This window comes from Charadrius vociferus, unplaced genomic scaffold (genome assembly GCF_000708025.1).
Source record: "Charadrius vociferus isolate BGI_N301 unplaced genomic scaffold, ASM70802v2 scaffold472, whole genome shotgun sequence".
Taxonomy (NCBI): domain Eukaryota; kingdom Metazoa; phylum Chordata; class Aves; order Charadriiformes; family Charadriidae; genus Charadrius; species Charadrius vociferus.
Window position 1 is genome coordinate 48,569 of NW_009647735.1, and position 18,116 is coordinate 66,684.

An 18,116-nucleotide genomic window follows, 5' to 3' on the forward strand; every position below is an offset into this window, starting at 1 on the left:
GAGCAGCGAGGCCGCATGAGGGTCCTCCATGCCTTCCGCCTGTTCCACACGGGCCGCCGCGGAGCGGACTGGGCTGGCCGGGCCCGGGCGGAGCGGGAACGAGAAGGTTCGTCTGGTCTCTCCCCTTGCAGCGAGAACGAGGAGCTGGAGGAGATCGCCTCGGCCGACCTGAAGTACCTGCTGCTGCCCGCCTTGCTGGGGGCCCTGACGCTGAAGCAGGTCGACATGAGCAGAAGGCTGGAGCACCTGGGGAGCGCTCGGGCCCACTTCTGGCGTTTCCTCAAGCTCTGCAAGAGCTATGGGCTGGGCAGCTTCCACCTGCCCCCCGCCAGCCCCCCGGGAGAGGAAGACGCCGGGAGCCCGTCCCCGGGGGGCCCTGCTGCTGCCCAGCCCAACCTGGTGGCGATGGCGTCAAGTAGGCAAGCCAAGATCGAAAGGTAGGCTCTTGCTTTGTGGTATGTAAAGGCTTTTGAGAATCACTTTAAGAGAAGGGGAGAGCCTCAGGCACTGCAAGATTGTAAAGACAAGGACTGTCAGGAAAGAACTGGTTCTCTTGATACTGGAATACTTTAATCACTAAACACTCATTTTAAGACATGCACCGCATAATACATAATGGCGTTGGACTGTGCACAGATTGGAGACATGCATTTATGTCTTTAGTTTCTGGTCTTTGAAGAACTGCACAAAATCTCTTATGTTTAGTTCTTTAATCACTGCTAACTGCATAAAGCCACCAATGTTGGAAGTTTCCTATCAATGTGCTTATTAGATCTCTAAAAAAGAGGTGGTTGATGCCTCTTTGTCATGCGTTAGTTGGGGATTTTGACAATCAAGTTGTTGTTTATTGTGGTAGCACTGAAAGGCCCAAACTGAGCTCAAGAGCTGTTTAAATTGCACGAAGACAAAAATGGGATTTGTATTCTGGAGAATAACTTAACTGAGATGGGTTTGGGATACCAGAATACATCAGGGCCTTTGCGGTCAGCACAGCAAAGCCTTTTCAGCATGGGCTCCTTGTCAGCGCTCTGAACTGCACATCACCTCCCGAGTGCAAGTGAGTTTTGTCAGCGCTGCAGGTAGGGCTTTGGTCATGCGTGAACTCCCCTCTTGCTGAGGGCTTGTGTTTGTCTGTACCATGACTCCTGCTTGAAGATAAATGGGAGGTGCCTGCATTGTGAGTTCTGTTGCAGGCAGGTTAGTACTTGATCAGGGTGAGACATTGCAATTATATTTGCTTTCAGTAAAATGTATAGACTGCATGAACAAAATATTCTAAAGGCGACCTGTATCACCACACCAGCTCCAGACCAGTCTCATCCTAACTGCCTTTAGCCACGGTCTCTGAGCACATGCTGTGGTGTCCCAGGGAGCAGGTTGGGATTGCAGCAGCCAACTGAAGAGAATTTATCTTGCTGCAGAGTGTAAATACAAACAGGAATGGAGTGGTTTGCTTTGCTTCCCTGCAGGACGGGACAGGGCTGGGCAGTCAGGAGCTCAGCCGGTTAATATGTTGGTTTTGGGGTTCTTGTGGAGCACTTTTGGATGGGTTTGTTTTTTAGAATGGCTGTTGTGTACTTCTTGTCCTTTCAGCTCCCGTAGGTTTCTGATCCTTGGTTCTGACCATTCTTCAAGTGGCACTGTAACTGAAAGAATTGGGACACACGGATTTAGCCTGGAAGTGTATTATATACATAGTTCCCCCCTTTAATAACTAATTCCTGAAAAAGTAAAAAAAAATCCAGAAAGCCAAAGTTGCATTAAAAAACAACCCGCACACACAAAAACGCCTGAGACAGAAATTGGAAAAGTGTTTTAATCTGCCTTATAAGTAGCTTATTGATATCTTTGTGTCATATAGAAGCAACTCAAAATAGCTATTACATTGGTTTTCTCAGTGAAGCAGCTGATAAGTTAAGGTCCTGTTTTCTCTGGGAGATTAATGTTGGCAGGCTTGCCTAATTTTACCTGGGAGGCTTAATTTTCAAGGATTGCTCAACTTTTCAGAGAAGAAAAAAATAATTGAGAGGGCTGTCTCCAAATTTAAACTGTCATCGTAAAGCTGTTTTTAACAGACGGAAATACTTAAATTACAACAGTAAACCATCAGAACCACCCTTTTTGTAGACAATTTTCTTTTTAAATACATGAAATCACCTTAAACCTCTTACAAAGAGTAGTAAAGGTCCTCTGTAATGTCTAAATTTGAGTTGACAGGCGGAAGTGATGGGGAAGATGGGAGGAAAATATTTTGGTGCTGAATATATGTCTATAACCATGCATTTTCAAAGCCTTTTTAAAGCAGATTGGAACTCTTCTGATTTCTGTAGTTTTCATTTGTCAAAAACATTCTGTTGTCAGTCAGATGAGGTGGGGAGATGGATCCCCCTGCTTGGGGTTTTGCTTCTTGCTAATGCATCATGAGAGGTCATCAGTAAATGACAACCAGTATGATCTGGTGCTGCCAGTGCTCCTCCTCTTCTTAACAGGTACATTCCTGTAAGTCTCTGCTTTACTTCTACAGGACTCTTAGTCAGTTGTTAAATGAGTGGGTCCTCCTCGCACAAGGAAATTTGTCTGAGATGTGAGGAGCTCTATGAATATCTAAGATTTGCTTACCCTAAGGAGCACTGGTCAGCAAGTGGCATCTCTGTGAAAAGCGGCTGAAGGGAGATTGGGGCAGGAGGTAGCTCTCTAACTATGTTTGACTGAATTTCAACAAATAGGAAATTGTTTATTTTAGAAAAGGCTGGGCTGGGCTAGAGAAAGGTTATTTAATGATCTCATTTTTTTTCTGTTTGAGACAGATATAAGCAGAAGAAGGAACTGGAGAACAGGTTGGCCTCTATGAGAACCTTTGTGGACAGCGGGCAAGCAGATGAGGATCAGATACGGGAATTTTACATACTACAAATCCAGAAATGGATTAACACCAGCCTTGAGGAAATTGAGAGTATTGACCAAGAAATGGTCATCCTGAGGAGCAGAGGTGCAGCAAAACAGGTATGAGATATCTCATGAGGTATCTCTTGCACTGCAGGTCCTGTGGACTGTGGATAGTTAGACCTGATGATAGACACTATTGCAGGTAAATGAAACTCAGAGGAATTCAATAGCGAAGTTTCATAAGTGTCATTCTGTGAGTTATTGATTGAAATTTAGCTCAATCACAGCACAGGCAGATGGGGTTTGGTTTAATTCTGAATGGGCAGCGGTCTCATTTTTGGATTAGTCACTGTCCAGTGCTACCACATGTTCTAGACAGTTGTGGCTTGTGAAATCCTAGAGCATTGAGTATCAGAGCTGAACTGGGCTGCATGCAGAGGCTTTTCTCCACTTTGCTGGGTTTTACCAGATCCTTAACTCTAAAGAACTAAGTATACTTGTAAATTAAAAGACCCTCGTGATTTCTTTCAAGCCTATGCTTCTGGTCTATAAAGTGTCCAGACGTTTCAGAATGGGCATTTCTTTCTGTATGCCGAAAGTTTCTCACAGATCTGCAGGTCCCGTGTAGGATAGTGTTTCTGGGCTTTATGTTACTCACCTAAAATGTCTGTCTAGAAATGAAAAATCATAATGTGCTGACATAGACCATAGTCCAGCTTTGTTGGCACAGCTGCCTTGTGCAGTTCATTATTGGTGTTGCAGAACTCTGTTCTTCTGTAGTGCCCTGGGTGTTATCATCAGGAATGATGAACTCTACTTGCTTCAGAATGTTCCGCATTTGATCCCTGGGAAAAATAAGCTATATTTCATGCTTTGATCTGAGCTGATCTGGTTTAGCTCTGTCAGCTTTTCCACTTTGATCAGCGCGGGTGTAACAAAGGCACAAAGAAGCTCACAGATGGAGTTCATGATTTAAACTGGATTAAGGCCTGAGTTGTCCATCTTGGGATGTTGCTCTGACAGCAGAGGCATTTTTCTTCTACAAGACCTTTAATAACTTGTTTGGGGTGGCAAGCAGAGAAGGGGATTCTCATCTACACGGTTATCTGTGACTATTGTTTGTGTCTTCAGTCTTCAGCACCACCACACGGTACATCTCGGCAAGTCAGGGCTCCGTTGAAACCTTTCATTCTTACCCGGGACGCTGCTCAGGCTAAGTATGTTGTTTTCTGATTATTTAGACACAGTATGATGCAGTGCTCTGTTCTCATGTCAAGCCTAAGATACTCTTTCAAATGCAGAACACAAGTCATTACCTTCAGGCAGCATGTCGCATCAAGGTGGCACATGCTGTGCATCTGGGCAGGGAATGGGGGGGAACATCTAATTCTACTTTCTCCAATGTTTTCCATTGCCAGCATGCTGCAGTGTTTTGGCTAACACTGTTTCCTCCTGTTGGGATGGCAGAATTGAAGATTGTATTAAGCAAATATTACTGTGTTAGTTTACAGGCCACGTGCTTGCTGTTTGGTAAGCTGTGGAGAGGCAAGGCCCCTCCAACCACTACGTGATATAACAGAATTGTTCTTCACTGTTAAAAATAAAGAGCCCGGCAATGAAAAGCACATGTGGTCTCTTAACCTAATGTAAACTCTGGAAGATTTCACTGAATTCAAATAAGTGATCATAGGGGCTGAAAAGATGTGATACGTACCAGAGAATTGTCAGTAGCAATAATACGGGTTTTAACTGTGAGGCTTTCCCCAGGGGATCAAGGTCTTAACACTTTGTGGCACTGTGAGATTCTTGCAAGGAATGTGGCAGCAAAAGCACAAAATAGGATAGAAACCAGGTTTCTTGTCGTGCTTTTGACATTACTTACCCTGATCCTTCTATATATTTGTTTAGCCAAGCTGTGCCTAATTCAGTTTCCTTGGCAAGCTGTGCTAGAACAGCGTTCTCCCTTGGGCTGGAGAAGTAATTCAGGGTCTTTGGACTAGAACAGTCCTCACCTCTCTAAATGAGCAGGATGAACTCTTTAAGTGCCGTTATGGCTAGATTACTGACAAGTCTGTTGCTGATGGCTCAGGCTGTAGAAATACATTTGTTGTCAAGCCTTCCTTGATAGCATGCCTTATATTGTTAGTACCAATTGGAGTACAGAGCAGTTCTGTGCATGGTTGTCTATGTTTCTGCTCATTTATAGCAATGTCAAGTGCCTTCTTTGACCGTCTGTCTCTTCCTGTAGAGTGTTTGGTGCTGGATATCCTGGCCTGCCTACGATGACTGTGGATGACTGGTACGAGCAGCGCAGAAGTCAAGGAGTTGTGTCGGGTCAGAGTGCCCCTCAGAGAACACCAGGTACAGAGTTGCAAAGCAAAGATTGGAATAGAGAATTTGGGAAGTGTCTTGAGGAGGAGGGTGAATGGGGATGTGTTCAGGGTGTAAAACACCCACTGACTGAGGAACAGTAAGAGATGACTTTATTAGGCTGTGAGAATAACTGGATTCCTGGACTGCTCTTTGGCAATTCCAGCTTTCTGTCCAGACCGGCTCCTGGCGAGGCTTCTGTTTTGAGAACTTGACTAGGGATCTTCTGCTGTCTTAATGCCCCTCACTCCTGTTCTTGACCTTCAGCAGGTATAACTGATGAAGAGTTGCAGAAGCAACAGCAGGAGAAAAAAGAAGAGGAGGATGATGAAGAAGCTCTTCAAAAAGCTCGGAACTGGGATGACTGGAAAGATACACACCCAAGAGGCTATGGCAACCGGCAGAATGTGGGCTGATGCTCTCGCTGCAGAGGGAGCAGGGCCTGGAAATCCTGTAAGAATTGCCTGTGTCCTGGAGATAATAGGAGTAAATACACTGTACATACGCGGAGGTATCTGTGGCTTCTCTGGGAGGCACTGGAGTCAGAGGAGTAAACATGACAGTTTGCTTTGGTTTACATGCTGAGTGCACTGGTCATGTACAGTGATACCACAGAGCTCCTGTCAGGCAGAGCTCTTTCCGAGGGGTCAGACTGCCTCTGTTCTCCCAGTCAGAGGAAGTCCTTGAAAGAAAAGTACATGAATTTGGAAACTGCTCTTTGTATTGTGGGTGGATGTATTTATTTTTTCTCTATATTTTAAGCAAAATAAAATCTCTTGTGCTGCCTAGTTCTTGCTGTGAAAATCCCTTGCTCTTCATCCTGGGCTCTTCTGGAGCAGGTCTGTAAGGCTGGTTTCCAGCAACCAGGGAAGTTGGGGATGGGAAATAGGTGATGTCAGATGGCCATGTTTTTCAGCCAGGGCTTCTGAACACACCAGTTTGCGGTGCAGCATTCACCTCAGCGGGGAGGTCTGTGTGCAGCCAGCTGCCTTTCCACAGGCTCGTCCTGCCGTTCCTCCCTGAGCGGGCAGACCTGAAGTGTTGGGGATTTTTTGTGTTAAGTAGATCAGGTATTTTGAGGGCAATGTCTTGAAGTGCTGATACTACACATAGTACAAATGCCTTAATAGGGATGTTTGTCCTTTTGCTTAGTGTAATGTGGGGTCTGCATGTCTATGGCATACGTAATGTAATGCACAACGTGTGTACTTGGGACCCTCTTGTGGAGCTCTACAGTGGCCAATGCTGGGACAAACGGTGCTGTATTCAGAAGCAAAATAGTGCACTGGTTATTAGTATGCTTTGAAATAACCCCGAAGGGGTGAAAACCTTGTCTGGAAAGGTAGTTTAAATAGCTGCTGGCACTAATCCTGCACTGAGTGAAAAGAGAGGGTACAACTGGTCTGCTGTACCTGGCACTGATTGGAGCACGGCCACCGCATTACTGGGCAAGAAAGTGAAGAATCACGGCTGGACGCTCTGGAGTTGCCCAGCATAAGCTGGCAGCTGTGACTGCAGTTTTTGTAAACCTGGTACAAATGTCAGGTTAAAAAAACCAAACAAAGCATCGCTGCTACTTGCACGGGTGGCAGTGTGTTACCTGGAGCAGGCCACAAGGCATTTACTGTCTGATTTGGTGCAGACGGGTTCATCAGCAGAGGACACCCTTACTTCTGGGTACAGTGGGATTCAGAAAGAATTTTGAGTTTTTCCTTCCTGTTAGCATGATTCAAGCACACCTGAGGGGCCAACTAGGCTGCAGGAGAGCTTAGACGTTTTATACGTAGTAATTTTGGCTCCCTTTAACTAACCCATATCTGTGAAGGTGTAAACTGCAGTGAGTGCTGTTGCACCCTTTTTTTCAGATACTGAGTCTCTACAATCTGCAAAAGCAGATTATGAGGTTTTGTGGGTTCCAGACTTCTCCTGCGAAACATATTTTTAACTTTAAAAACACATGCAGTCCTCTACGTGTATTTATCCCTTTCCTACATTTGATGTTAGCTGGCTCTTCCTGGCAAGTACTTCTGGAGAGGCAGTTCCTGAGAATCGCAGAATGGTCCGGGTTGGAAGGGACCTCTGGAGTTCATCCAGTCCAACCCACCTGCCTGAGCAGGGTCACCTACAGCAGTTGCACAGGACAGCGCCCAGGCGGGTTTGGAATGTCTCCAGTGTGGGTGACTCCACCACCTCTTTGGGCAACCTGTAAAGTAAAGAAGTAGCTCTAGTGAGTCAGAAGCTGTGGATTTTTACTGTTCTTTGGTTGTTGGCCTGAAACTCCATCTCAGGGCTGCTTCTGCTGCTTTTGTGCTACTTTTGTTGCCTTTTCTTCTTATTTTTTTCTCTTAATCCCCTCCAGGCAGTCTCCAGTCTTCCTGGGCTAGCAGGCAGGGCTAGCCAAACCCTCTTAGAGGTGGGAGAGGAGGCGATAGCGGTGGGGCTGAAGGTCAGGGCCCGTCTGGCGGGCTGTGTTGCTGTACCATGGAGCAGGAGCTTTGGGGATGACGTTTTTGGGCGGCTCTGGAGGGGAGTCACACTGGCAGAGCATGACAGTGGTTTGTGAAATACCCGAAGCCGGACGGTACCATTCCCCAGGGGAAGGCGGTCCCCACCGAGTCACCACCGGTGCTGGCAGCAGTGCCTTTCTGAGGAGCAGTGGCTGCCCTTCTCGACGGCAGCTCCTCACTGCTCGGCGCAACTCCTCATCCTCCCAAGGGCCATCAGCTCTTCTCCTTGCTCTGCAAGCTGGGGCCAGAGCAGGTCTGCTCCCCTCCGCGGCAGACGGTTTACCTTGGATCAGCTGGTTAAAGCAGCTGGATACACAATCAATCGCTCTCCGGTATTTCCAAATTCGCCTTCTAACCTGCTGACCCAGGGTCTGGCGCAGAACTCCTTGCCACCATGAAAACAATTATTGCAGCCTGTTCCCAAAATCTTAGTGGTAAGATATTTCCAAAGTGTGTTTTGAATGGTTTCTGATGCTCTGGCGATGCGAGGAGCTGGTCAGGCAATTAGTGTTTGTTGTCACTATTGTCTATTTGCTTTAGAATGCTTAGGGGAAAGGGAGGTGTTCGGAGCAATTTGGGGTTAGCAGCACCAGAGGAAAACATACAGTTGCTCAACAGGAATGAAATTTCTGACAATGCATTCAATAATGTTACTCCTGCAAGATGCTCCAGAGTGCTGCAAATTCCCCTTCGTCTTTCCTTGCTGCCCCGGGCCGCGGAGTCTGAATTTCTTGGTTTGAAGAGGTTCCTGTCGCCGTAGCCGGGGCTGGCAGCGGAGCCCCTGGGGTTTCTCCATTTTCTGTCTGCGGTCTGGACATTCATGGAGTGCTTGTGGGGGCAGCTAGAAAAAGGAACTAAAAGAAGCAACTGTTTGGTAGGCACCGATTTGCTAGGCAGAGCTCTGCATCTTCCCTGGGAAAACATGGGGCTTTGGAACGTTGACAACGGCAGGGCTGTGCGGGCAGCTGGGCTTCTGGGGATGCCCGCTGGGTGTGTGGGGACGGGCGGGAGGGATCGCTTAAGGCACGGCACGCTGCTCGGCAGAGAGGGAAAACAATTCTTCGATGTTGGTGATGGCTCCAGTGTGTAATTTATTTCAGTTGTCCCATTGCATGGTTTGGATTGAGCTGGGAAGAGTTGAACCTCCAACCATCCACCCGAACCAGGGTTTGGTGGTTCTCCTCTGACCCTGGTGTCCCACTGGGGACCTGAGGGTCCCCACCCCAGGAAGCCATGGGGACAAGTCTGCTCCTGTCTCACCCTGAGCATCTCCCTGTCTGGTCAGCATGTTGATCTTGGGTTGTTTTCCCAAGAAAACAAGGCTCTTGTGACACAAGAGGTAGCTCACTGTGGTCGCAGTGGTGGCCGTTCCAGGTGGTCTCAGCCACAGTGGACCTTTGGCCGGGAGCAGTGCGCTGCTGGGACCAGCGCCTTGGGCCCGTTTTGGGGAGGAGGGATGGGGCTGCGTGTGGAGTTTGGATCCTGGCACCTGGCCTGGGGTGGTTAATGGTTCACCAAGGTTGGCCGGAGGGAAGGGGGCGGCAGGGGGAGTGGAACAGCCGTGGGCTGCTGGACTGTTTCTTGTGGGAGGCAAGGCTTGGTGGGGATGGCCAGTCTCGGCCACCCTGGCTTGGCCCCTGGCCACTGTCCTTGGCACTTGCCAGAGGGGTGGACACTGCCCCAGCCTCCCTGCTGTGCCGGCCAAGAAAGCTCTGAATTCTTTGAGCCTGAACGTGCCAAGGAGAGCACGGGAAAGGTCCTGGCCTTCAGGGAGCTTGGCATAGTGTGGGACATGCCACGGTACTTGGCTCTGCTGGTGCCTCCAGACTCACAGATGCATTTGGGTTTAGGTGTGCCCAGCTTGCCAGCTGCCCCTTGCTTGGAGCAGGGCTGGCCCCAGAGCAGCCTCAGGTTGCCCAGGGCCACCTCCTGGCGTGGTCCGGAGCTCTCTGGGGATGAGCATCCCACCCCACCCCATCCCATCCCATCTCTCTTTGCCCAACTGCTTCACCCTTCCCATCCTGCTTCCCACCTTTTCCCTGTACCCCAATCCTGGCAGCCAAGGGTAGAACTGGACCAGGACCCCCCCTGGCTAGCTGGGACAGCATTTGTGCAACTCATGCCATTTTGGGCCGGGTGTTGTGTCCCTCCCTGCAGGCAGCCGTGCCAGCATCCAGACCGCCCTGCGCACCCTGCTCGCAGCACCCTGGCCCTCGCAGCGGGACATCCGCTCCTGGCTCCAGCTCCTCTCTGTCCTGCAGTGGGTGCTCAGCTTCCTGCTACTGGGTGAGTAGGGGGTTGCAGGGGGTCCCGGCGAGGGGAGCACGCACCCGCTCACCCCCCTCCCTGGCTCTCACAGGAACCGTCAGCCTGCTGCTCCTCATCTACCTGGTGTTCACCAGCTTCTGGCCCATCTCCGCGCTCTACCTAGCCTGGATCATCTTTGACTGGGACACGCCGGAGAAAGGTGGGGATGGGCAGAGCTCCCCATTCCTCCAGCTTTGCAGCAGGGTGGGGTGTGGAATCCCCCCTTTCTCTGGGTCCATCCCAGCATGGCAAATGGGGAGCAACACGTCCCATGTGCTCTTTGCCTCCTCTCCCGCATCATCACCATGGCGGGAAGAGGGATGCAGCGGATCCACGGGGAGTGTTTGCTGTGGGTCCTGCTGCTCTCTGGAGTGGGCATCATCTGTGGTCCCTCCCCAATTTGCAGGTGGCAGGAGGCTGCCGTGCTTGAGGCGATGGTCTGTGTGGAGGCATTTTCGGGATTATTTTCCCGTGAAGGTATGGTGCGGGGAGACGGGGTGCCGGGATGGGACATTCATGCGAGCAGTGGTGGTGGTACCACCCAAAAGAACATGGCACCATTATATCCCCATGATGCCATTTTGTCCCTGCAGCTGGTAAAGACGCACGACCTATCCCCCAGCCACAACTACATCATCGGCTCCCACCCCCATGGCATCCCCTGCGTCGGCGCCTTCTGCAACTTCATCACGGGCTCAACGGGCTTCGGAGAGATGTTCCCTGGCATCCGGCCCTTCCTCACCACTTTGGCTGGCAACTTCCGCCTGCCCGTCTTCAGGGAGTACCTGATGAGCGGGGGTGAGCGTCCGTGGGCCGCAGGGTTGGCAGCTGCCTGCAACCCTGCCCGCCAAGCCAGCCACAGAGGGGGCGATGCCCACAGGTGGGAGGGGGTTCCCGGGGGGGGTCCCCGGTCCCATCTGTGGGAAACCCATGTGTGATGGCCTCTGCGCTCCCCAGAAGAGGTGAGGGCAGGGGTGGTGCTCTGCCCGCAGCCCACCCCAACTCCACCTTCACCTTGCTCGCCCCCCGCCACCACCCTGCCCACACCTTGCCTGCACCCTGCCCATACCCTGCCTGCACCCTGCCCGCAGGGCTGGCAGCACGGGGTAACCCCCCCGTGAGCTCTCCCGCAGCAGGGGGCGCCCTTGCACTGTCCCTTGCACTGTCCCTTGCGCTGTCTCTTGCACGGCCACTTGTTGCTTGTATATGGTCCCCTGCATGGTCCTTGCGTGGTTCCCCCGGGCACGGTCCCGTGTGGGGTCCCCGTCCCCCGGGTGCTGTCCCGCAGCACCGGTGGTCCGTTCCACCACAGGCCTGTGCCCAGTGACACGCCGTGCCATCGGGTACCTGCTGTCCAAGAATGGCACCGGCAATGCGGTGGCCATCGTCATCGGCGGTGCGGCTGAGTCACTCTCCTGCCGTCCCGGCATCACCACGCTCATCCTGAAGAACCGCAAAGGCTTCGTCCGCATGGCCCTGCAGCACGGGTGGGTCACAGGCACCACCACCACAGGGGTCCGGGGACCCCGGCACCCCATCACCACCCACCATGTCCCCTTCACAGGGCCTACCTCGTCCCCTCCTTCTCCTTCGGGGAGAATGACCTTTTCCGCCAGGTGGTCTTTGAAGAGGGGAGCTGGATGAGGAGCATCCAGCAGCGCTTCCAGAAGATGATGGGCTTTGCTCCCTGCGTCTTCTACGGCCGGGGTCTTACCTCCGTCCGGTCCCGGGGCTTCCTCCCCTACGCCAGACCCATCACCACTGTGGGTGAGCATTGCCTGTTGGGCTGGAGGGGGACCCCCAGAAGGTGGAGGGGCAGAAGCATCCTGTGATGGGTGGCATTGGAAGGCAATACTTGGCTCATGCCCCTGATGAGCCGACCATGTCCCCGTGCCCACCAGCCTGATCTTCCCTCTTGGCAGTGGGGGAGCCAGTGACGGTGCCCAAGATCGAGGACCCGAGCAGCGAGACGGTGGACATGTACCATGAGATGTACGTCCGCTCCCTGCTCAAGCTCTTCAACGAGAACAAGACCAAGTATGGGCTGTCGGAGACAGACGAGCTGCACATCCTCTGAGGACAGCCCGCGCCGGTGGCCAGATCCTGACTCACAAGGGCAGGTGGCTCTTGCGGGTGGGGATTTCAGCCAGCCTGGCACAGGGGACACATGGGGGGCAGTCCCCACTCCAGTCCTCTGCTCCTCCAGTAGAAAAACTTGAGCGGGAGGTGGGAGGAGAGGAGGAAGTGAGCGGAAGGGGAGATTGGGAAAGGGTCCTCCTTGAAAAGGGGTTCAGAGGAGCTGTGGGTGACACAGCTGTCCCCCAAGGACACAGGGCTGATGTGGGGGGGCTGGCACAAGGCTGGGGTCCAGCGATGGGCACAGTACCCCCAAGGTAACCAGGACACCATGGGTGTCATGGGAGGAGGGAATGAGATGGAATCTTTGGGGTGGCATCCCAAAGGTGAGCAGGACTGGGCTGGGGAGACATCCCTCCAGTGTAGGGGGGACATCCCTCCAGTGTAGGGGGGATGCTTCTGGACTTGGGGACCCATGAAAGTGGCCTCAGCTGGGACCATGGAGCCCTGGGCAATGGGTGGGTGCTGCTCTGGCCCCAGATGAGCCTTTTCCACCACCTCTGTACCCAATACAGATTTCCAACCCCCCCACCGCTGCCTGTGTGTGCTGGGGGGGGCAAGATCAGCCACACCATGGCCATATTCCCATGCTCCCCATGAAGGTGGACATGCCACCCACTTGTGTCCCCTCCCTGGCAGTCCTATCTCTGGGGCTGGGGCTGTGCTTGGTGGGGACTCTTGCACCACTCAGGTGCAACCAAACAGCTCCAGGTCCACCTGGACCACATTGCATATAAGGGGAGGGGAGGTGTGGCAGCTGCTGTTACTGGGTTAACTGGGCTTAGGAGGGATTGTCGTCTTCTGTCTCCGCTTTTGGCTCAGCGGTGAGTGAGGGAGTATCTGGGTACCACCATCCGGTGGGATGGGGATGCGGGGCTGGGATGGGGCTGTGTCCCTCCCCGGGTGACCTGGGCAGCTTCTGGTGGGATGTAGCAGTGTGTGGTGCCATGGCTGGGGGGTGACACCCCAATGATGCTATGGACTTCCCTTCCCTAGGCACGTTCTGGGGAGACTCCTGGGGGGTAATAGGGGGGCAGCCGCTCCTGGGGCTCTGCATGGTGGGGACAGCCCCGTCCCATCCCTGCCTGGGCTGGCGTGGGAGAGTCAATAGAGCTGATAGCCATCTCTGGTCTGCTCCTCTCTGCGCAGGCACTTGGTCAAACAAAAGGGCTGAGTAAACATTTGGAAAGCAAACACCCATAAAGGCAGATTCCCCAGGACCCTCCCACCACCGTGGGTGTCACCGTTTCAGCCCCTTTCTCCGAACTTGCCCTGGTGCTAAGGAGGCAGGTGGTTTTTCTCTGCTGTCACATGCTTTCTGGGGTGAGGTGGGCGTCTCATCCCTCTTCCTTCTGCTACAAGGAGAAACAGGTCTGGGTGTAGAGAAAAGAGAGGGGGCTTTATTGGGGGACAGTGGGCAGTAAGTGCCCCATGCTGTGTCCCTCCCCACCTCTCCCAAGGCCAGCAGCATGACAGGGACATCTCAGAGAGCCTCTGCGAGGCACCCGGGGGACCCAGCATCGGTGCCATCCCCAGGTTCAGTCCGGTCCCTGCACGTTGCTGTCAAGCAGACTGGAAGGGCTGCGCATGCCCGGGGAGGGACCTGTTTACCTTCTCTTTAATGACCTGTCAGCCCCCGTGTGTCCCTGGAAGCATCCCAGGATGGCACGCACGCCATCCCAAAGTGTTCTTTTCACCATCCTTCCCATTCCCATGAGAAGGTGGTTGTCCCGCCCCGAGCAGTACTGGCACCCACTGCCTCCTCCCACAGCATCCTGGGGCAAGGCTGGGACAAGCCCCATGGCCACCCATCCTCAGCCCTCAGCAGCGGCAGGTTTGGGGACCTCAGGGGTGCCCACATGGAGCCTGGAGGGGCTGTGACTTGTGGAGACCAGGGATGAGGCTACTGTAACTCCCCGTTGGCCCCTTGGCACCCGCCTCTGCTCCGTGCTGTCCCTGTCTCTCGGGTGTCACGGGCAGTGTGACTGCCACCCATGACATTGTCCATGGAGGGGGACACCAGGGCCAAGTCGCACGTGGGCACGGGCCGGATTCGCTGGCCTGGACCCCGGCGCAGCCGCCCCCGGTACTTGTCCCCAACCATGAAGTACAAGATGGGGTCAAGGCAGCTGTTGATGCTAGCCAGGGGCCGTGTGATCTTGTAAGTGAAGTTGATGATGTTGAGGGTCCGGCAGTTGGCTTGGAAGTAGCGGGAGGTGTAGTAGATGGTCCGAGTGATGTGGAAGGGCACGAAGCAGACGGCAAAGACAGTGAGCACAATGATGATCATCCTGATGGAGCGCTTCTTGTAGGAGGGCATTCGGGGGCTGGGGCTGGAGAAGCTGGACTTGCCAAGTCTCTTGGCCATTAGGCAGTAGCAGAGGACGATCACCAGGAAGGGGACCCCAAAGAGGAGGGCCATGACGGAGGAGCTGTAGTGCACATAATGGTCGAACTCTTCGGGCCTGGTGGTGTCATGGCACAGTGTGCTGTTGCCCTTGGAGCTGGTGGTGACAAAGATGAGGTTGGGGATGAGGCAGATGGTGACGACAAGCCAGGCGCCCACACAAATGATGCGGGCCTGCTTGGTCTTCACCCACTTGAGGGAGCGGATGGGGTGGCAGATGCCCATGTAGCGGTGGATGCTGATACACGTCAGGAAGAGGATGCTGCTGTAGAGATTAGCATAGAAAAGGAAGCGAACTATCTTGCAGAGCCATTTCCCGAAGGGCCAGTTGTTGCGGTCAGCATAATAGTAGACCAGGGTGGGTAGGGAGAGGACGTAGAGCGTGTCAGAGACGGCCAAGTTGAACATGTAGGTGGTGGTGGCATTCCAGGGCCTCATCCTGGAGATGAACATCCATAGGGCCCAGGAATTGAGGGGCAGCCCCACCACAAAGACAATGCTGTAGGAGACGGGCAGCAGGATGAACTTGAACTCCTCATTGAAGACGCACTTTGCCTCCGACACTGCAGTGGTGTTTCCTCCCGGCCAGGGGGCCGGCGTCGGTGTCCACAGGGCAACTGGGAACGTCCTCACTGAAGTGGCCATGTTTTCCAAGCCAGATCTAGGGGAGCAGTTAATAAAAGCACATTAGTCGTTGATCCCAACCATTGTCAGGCACAAAGCGTGGAAGTGAGCCAAAGATGCCAGATTTTCCCCCCCTCCAGGAGCTCCAGCCACTTTGATGGTTCTCTGGTTTTTCTCAGCTCGCGCGTTCGGGCCTCGCGGGGAGCTGAGGGAGGCTTGACAAATCCTCCCCTTCGCAGCCCCCGCAATGACACCCGTTAATCATCCCTTTGAGCAGCGCGCAGTGACACCAGCGCCGCGTGGAGCCAGGAAGCGTGCCTGAGACAGAGGACCGCGCCGGCCCCGCCGGCCAGCAGCCCCACGGCGCGCCGAACAATGAGACCTTTATGAGCAACAGCAGCCCCCGGCCGGTGCCAGCGCAGCCTCTTGGAAGCTGGCTCAGCCTAATTGGCACCATCCTGACAATGCTGCTCGTCCCAGAGGGCTCCTTGACAGAAGAAAGACGGGAGGAGAAGAAAGGCTTGTCTGGGGGAATATTATGGCCCGGAGAAATCCTTGGGGGGCTGTTAAAGGAGCCTTTGGGAGAGAGCGTCCCTGGATGGCGAGGGGCCTCCAGCTGCGGGGTATTCTCCGTAGGAGAGGGATGATCTAAACCCTGCGGAGAGGAGCTGTGCCAGAGCCAAGTCTCAGCCCAAGACAGTGCAAGTTCACAAGGCAGGCAGGACGTTTCCCCTCGCGCAGTGTAAGGATCAAAGGCTGGGATCCGCGTCCTCCAGGCGAATCGGGCCCCAGGGCTGAAGGTGAGCTGTCAAAGGGTTGCGTTCACCTCTCAGGATGTCTACAGTTCAGAGCCCACTCCTCCAGACGGAAGAAGGAGCTTCTGCCACCATCATGGTGTCCAGCAAAGGACTGGTGAAGGCTGCCCGCGCCTTGGCCCCTCCACCCATGCCGCTATCCCTGGTGAAGCAATTTCAGAGTGGCTGCTTCTGCCAGCCAGGGATGGATGCTTGGATGAGTAACCTGGGAGCAGGAGCATCTGCCATGCTGCTGGCAGAGACGAGGGTGCAGCCGAAAGCCATATCTGACAGAGGGAGTGCTGGTGTGTGTCCAGTTTCTGTTGGTCCAGAGCTCACCCAGAGGTGATGAGTGACAGGATGGAGGAGGACTCAGGGAGATGATGCACACTTGTGGGATGCTGGTGTTTGTGATACGAGGTGGAAGGCAACATCCTCTCAGGCTCCTTCATCCCTTGGCTCCCACATCATCCCCCTCATGTTTGCCCCTTGTATTTGCCACAGAGATGAGCAGCCTGATGGCCTCTTGTGGCGAGCGACATCGGCAGGAATGTCCTGTAGGGTGTATCCGTGGGGTCAGCTGAGCTGCAATCCATCATCTCCCTGAAAAGCCTCACCTGGAGAGACATCCCTGTGTTTACAGAGATGATCATAAATGAATCAGCGGGCAGATGGGCAGGCGGGTGGCTGCGGGACCGGCCCCTCCGTGCCACGCGCACCTCCACACTGTCTGTTTGAGTTGTGGGCTGAGCCACAGCTTCGGCTTACACCGAACACGCTGCAGCTTCCTTCCCGCTGCGGCCAGCGCGGGCAGCTGCCTGGCTTTATTACAGGGATGAGTTCAGAGAGCAACAGGCAGGTCCTGATCAAACATTAACAGCGGGAAGAGCTTGCTCTGTTTTTCTAGAACCGGGAGGGAAAAACAACTGGTAGGAAACCCTGAGCCTCTGGGCACTGGTGCCAGCGGTGGTCCCAGGGGGCTGGGTCTGCCAGTGGGAGCACTGTGCTGGTCGTGCTGGTCCCAGCCCAGTGGCTGCGTCTCCCCAAGCCGCGACACTGCCAAGGACACAAGGCACCAGGAGATTTGTTTTCCTTTTCTAACCTCTAAGTGCAAGTGAGCATGGAGCCTTGAGCCCGACCAGACCGGAGGTGCTGCAGGGTTCAGTGACCAAAGCCGATGTCCATGACATAGGTCAACAAACAACTAAGATATGAAGAAACCAGTAAGTAAAAAATAATAAGCTGGTGTGAGAAAGGCATAAGGAAAAAGCCTGAGCAGCTGTGTGGTACCGGGCTGTTCCAAGGAGAGCGCAGGTACATGACTTTTAGCAGCTGATAAAGCTTGAGTACAGTCAGTGCTCCGCAGCGTGATTTAACCGTTCCTAAGCAAGCTTCCTTTGGGGATAACCACCGAAAAATAAAAATGCAAAAGAAGATGACATTTGGCAAGCCTTATCTCAACAGGTTTTCTGCTTCCTCATCTTAGTCATGATCAAAATCAGTGCTTTAAATTACTGATTCACATCAGTCCACCCTGAGGACACATCACCTCCAGGCCCATTCCTACTCCTCGCTGACATCCCCAGCAAGGCTTTCCCTGGCCGTGGCCTCTCCAGCGTGGGCTTTTTCAAGGAGGGACCAACCACAGCGACAGTGAGGTCTGAGCCAAACGTTTGGGCTCGCTGCCGGAGCAGGAGATGGAAGGCACCGCAGGGAAAGACTGGGGGCGTGATGCCTGCTCCTGCCCTGCCCGTTCTGTGGATGCACGAGGGCTGCGATGCTGGGGAACCCCTTGCCAAGGGCAAGCACATCCCCCCGGGACGGTGCCTGTAGGCTGGCCCCTGCACATGCAGGGGTCCTGCAAAACACCCACACGGCCATCCACCAGAGGAAAGGGGCAGGGGCTGGCCAGGGGACCATGCGTCGGGGGGCACGTGCTGCCCATGGCCCTTTGCCGCAGGAATGGGAGCTCTGCCCTGGCTCCCGGCCCCCGTGCCCAGCCTGAACCCGTCCTTTGGCCCCGTGGGCAGCACTGGCCCAGCTGGGAACCAGCAGGCGCCCCCAGCCCCCGGGGCCCCCCACGCC

General features: G+C 53.8%; 3 protein-coding genes across 3 annotated transcripts; 2 read left to right on the forward strand and 1 right to left on the reverse strand.

Moving 5' to 3' along the window:
- Positions 1-15: 15 nt before the first annotated feature.
- IGBP1 (immunoglobulin (CD79A) binding protein 1) lies at positions 16-6,032 on the forward strand. Its single transcript, XM_009881759.1, has 5 exons — positions 16-437; positions 2,808-3,003; positions 4,018-4,103; positions 5,135-5,247; positions 5,524-6,032. The coding sequence occupies exons 1-5, from the start codon at positions 16-18 to the stop codon at positions 5,670-5,672; spliced, it is 966 nt and encodes a 321-aa protein (XP_009880061.1). The 3' UTR covers positions 5,673-6,032.
- Positions 6,033-8,124: 2,092 nt separating this feature from the next.
- Positions 8,125-12,147, forward strand: LOC104283492 (diacylglycerol O-acyltransferase 2-like). Its single transcript, XM_009881666.1, has 8 exons — positions 8,125-8,197; positions 9,921-10,049; positions 10,123-10,230; positions 10,477-10,547; positions 10,664-10,868; positions 11,383-11,557; positions 11,635-11,837; positions 11,993-12,147. Exons 1-8 carry the CDS (start codon positions 8,158-8,160, stop codon positions 12,145-12,147), a joined length of 1,086 nt encoding a protein of 361 aa, XP_009879968.1. The 5' UTR covers positions 8,125-8,157.
- Positions 12,148-14,109: 1,962 nt separating this feature from the next.
- Positions 14,110-15,258, reverse strand: P2RY4 (pyrimidinergic receptor P2Y, G-protein coupled, 4). The gene has a single exon (XM_009881760.1). It carries the CDS (start codon positions 15,256-15,258, stop codon positions 14,110-14,112), a length of 1,149 nt encoding a protein of 382 aa, XP_009880062.1.
- Positions 15,259-18,116: the final 2,858 nt, after the last annotated feature.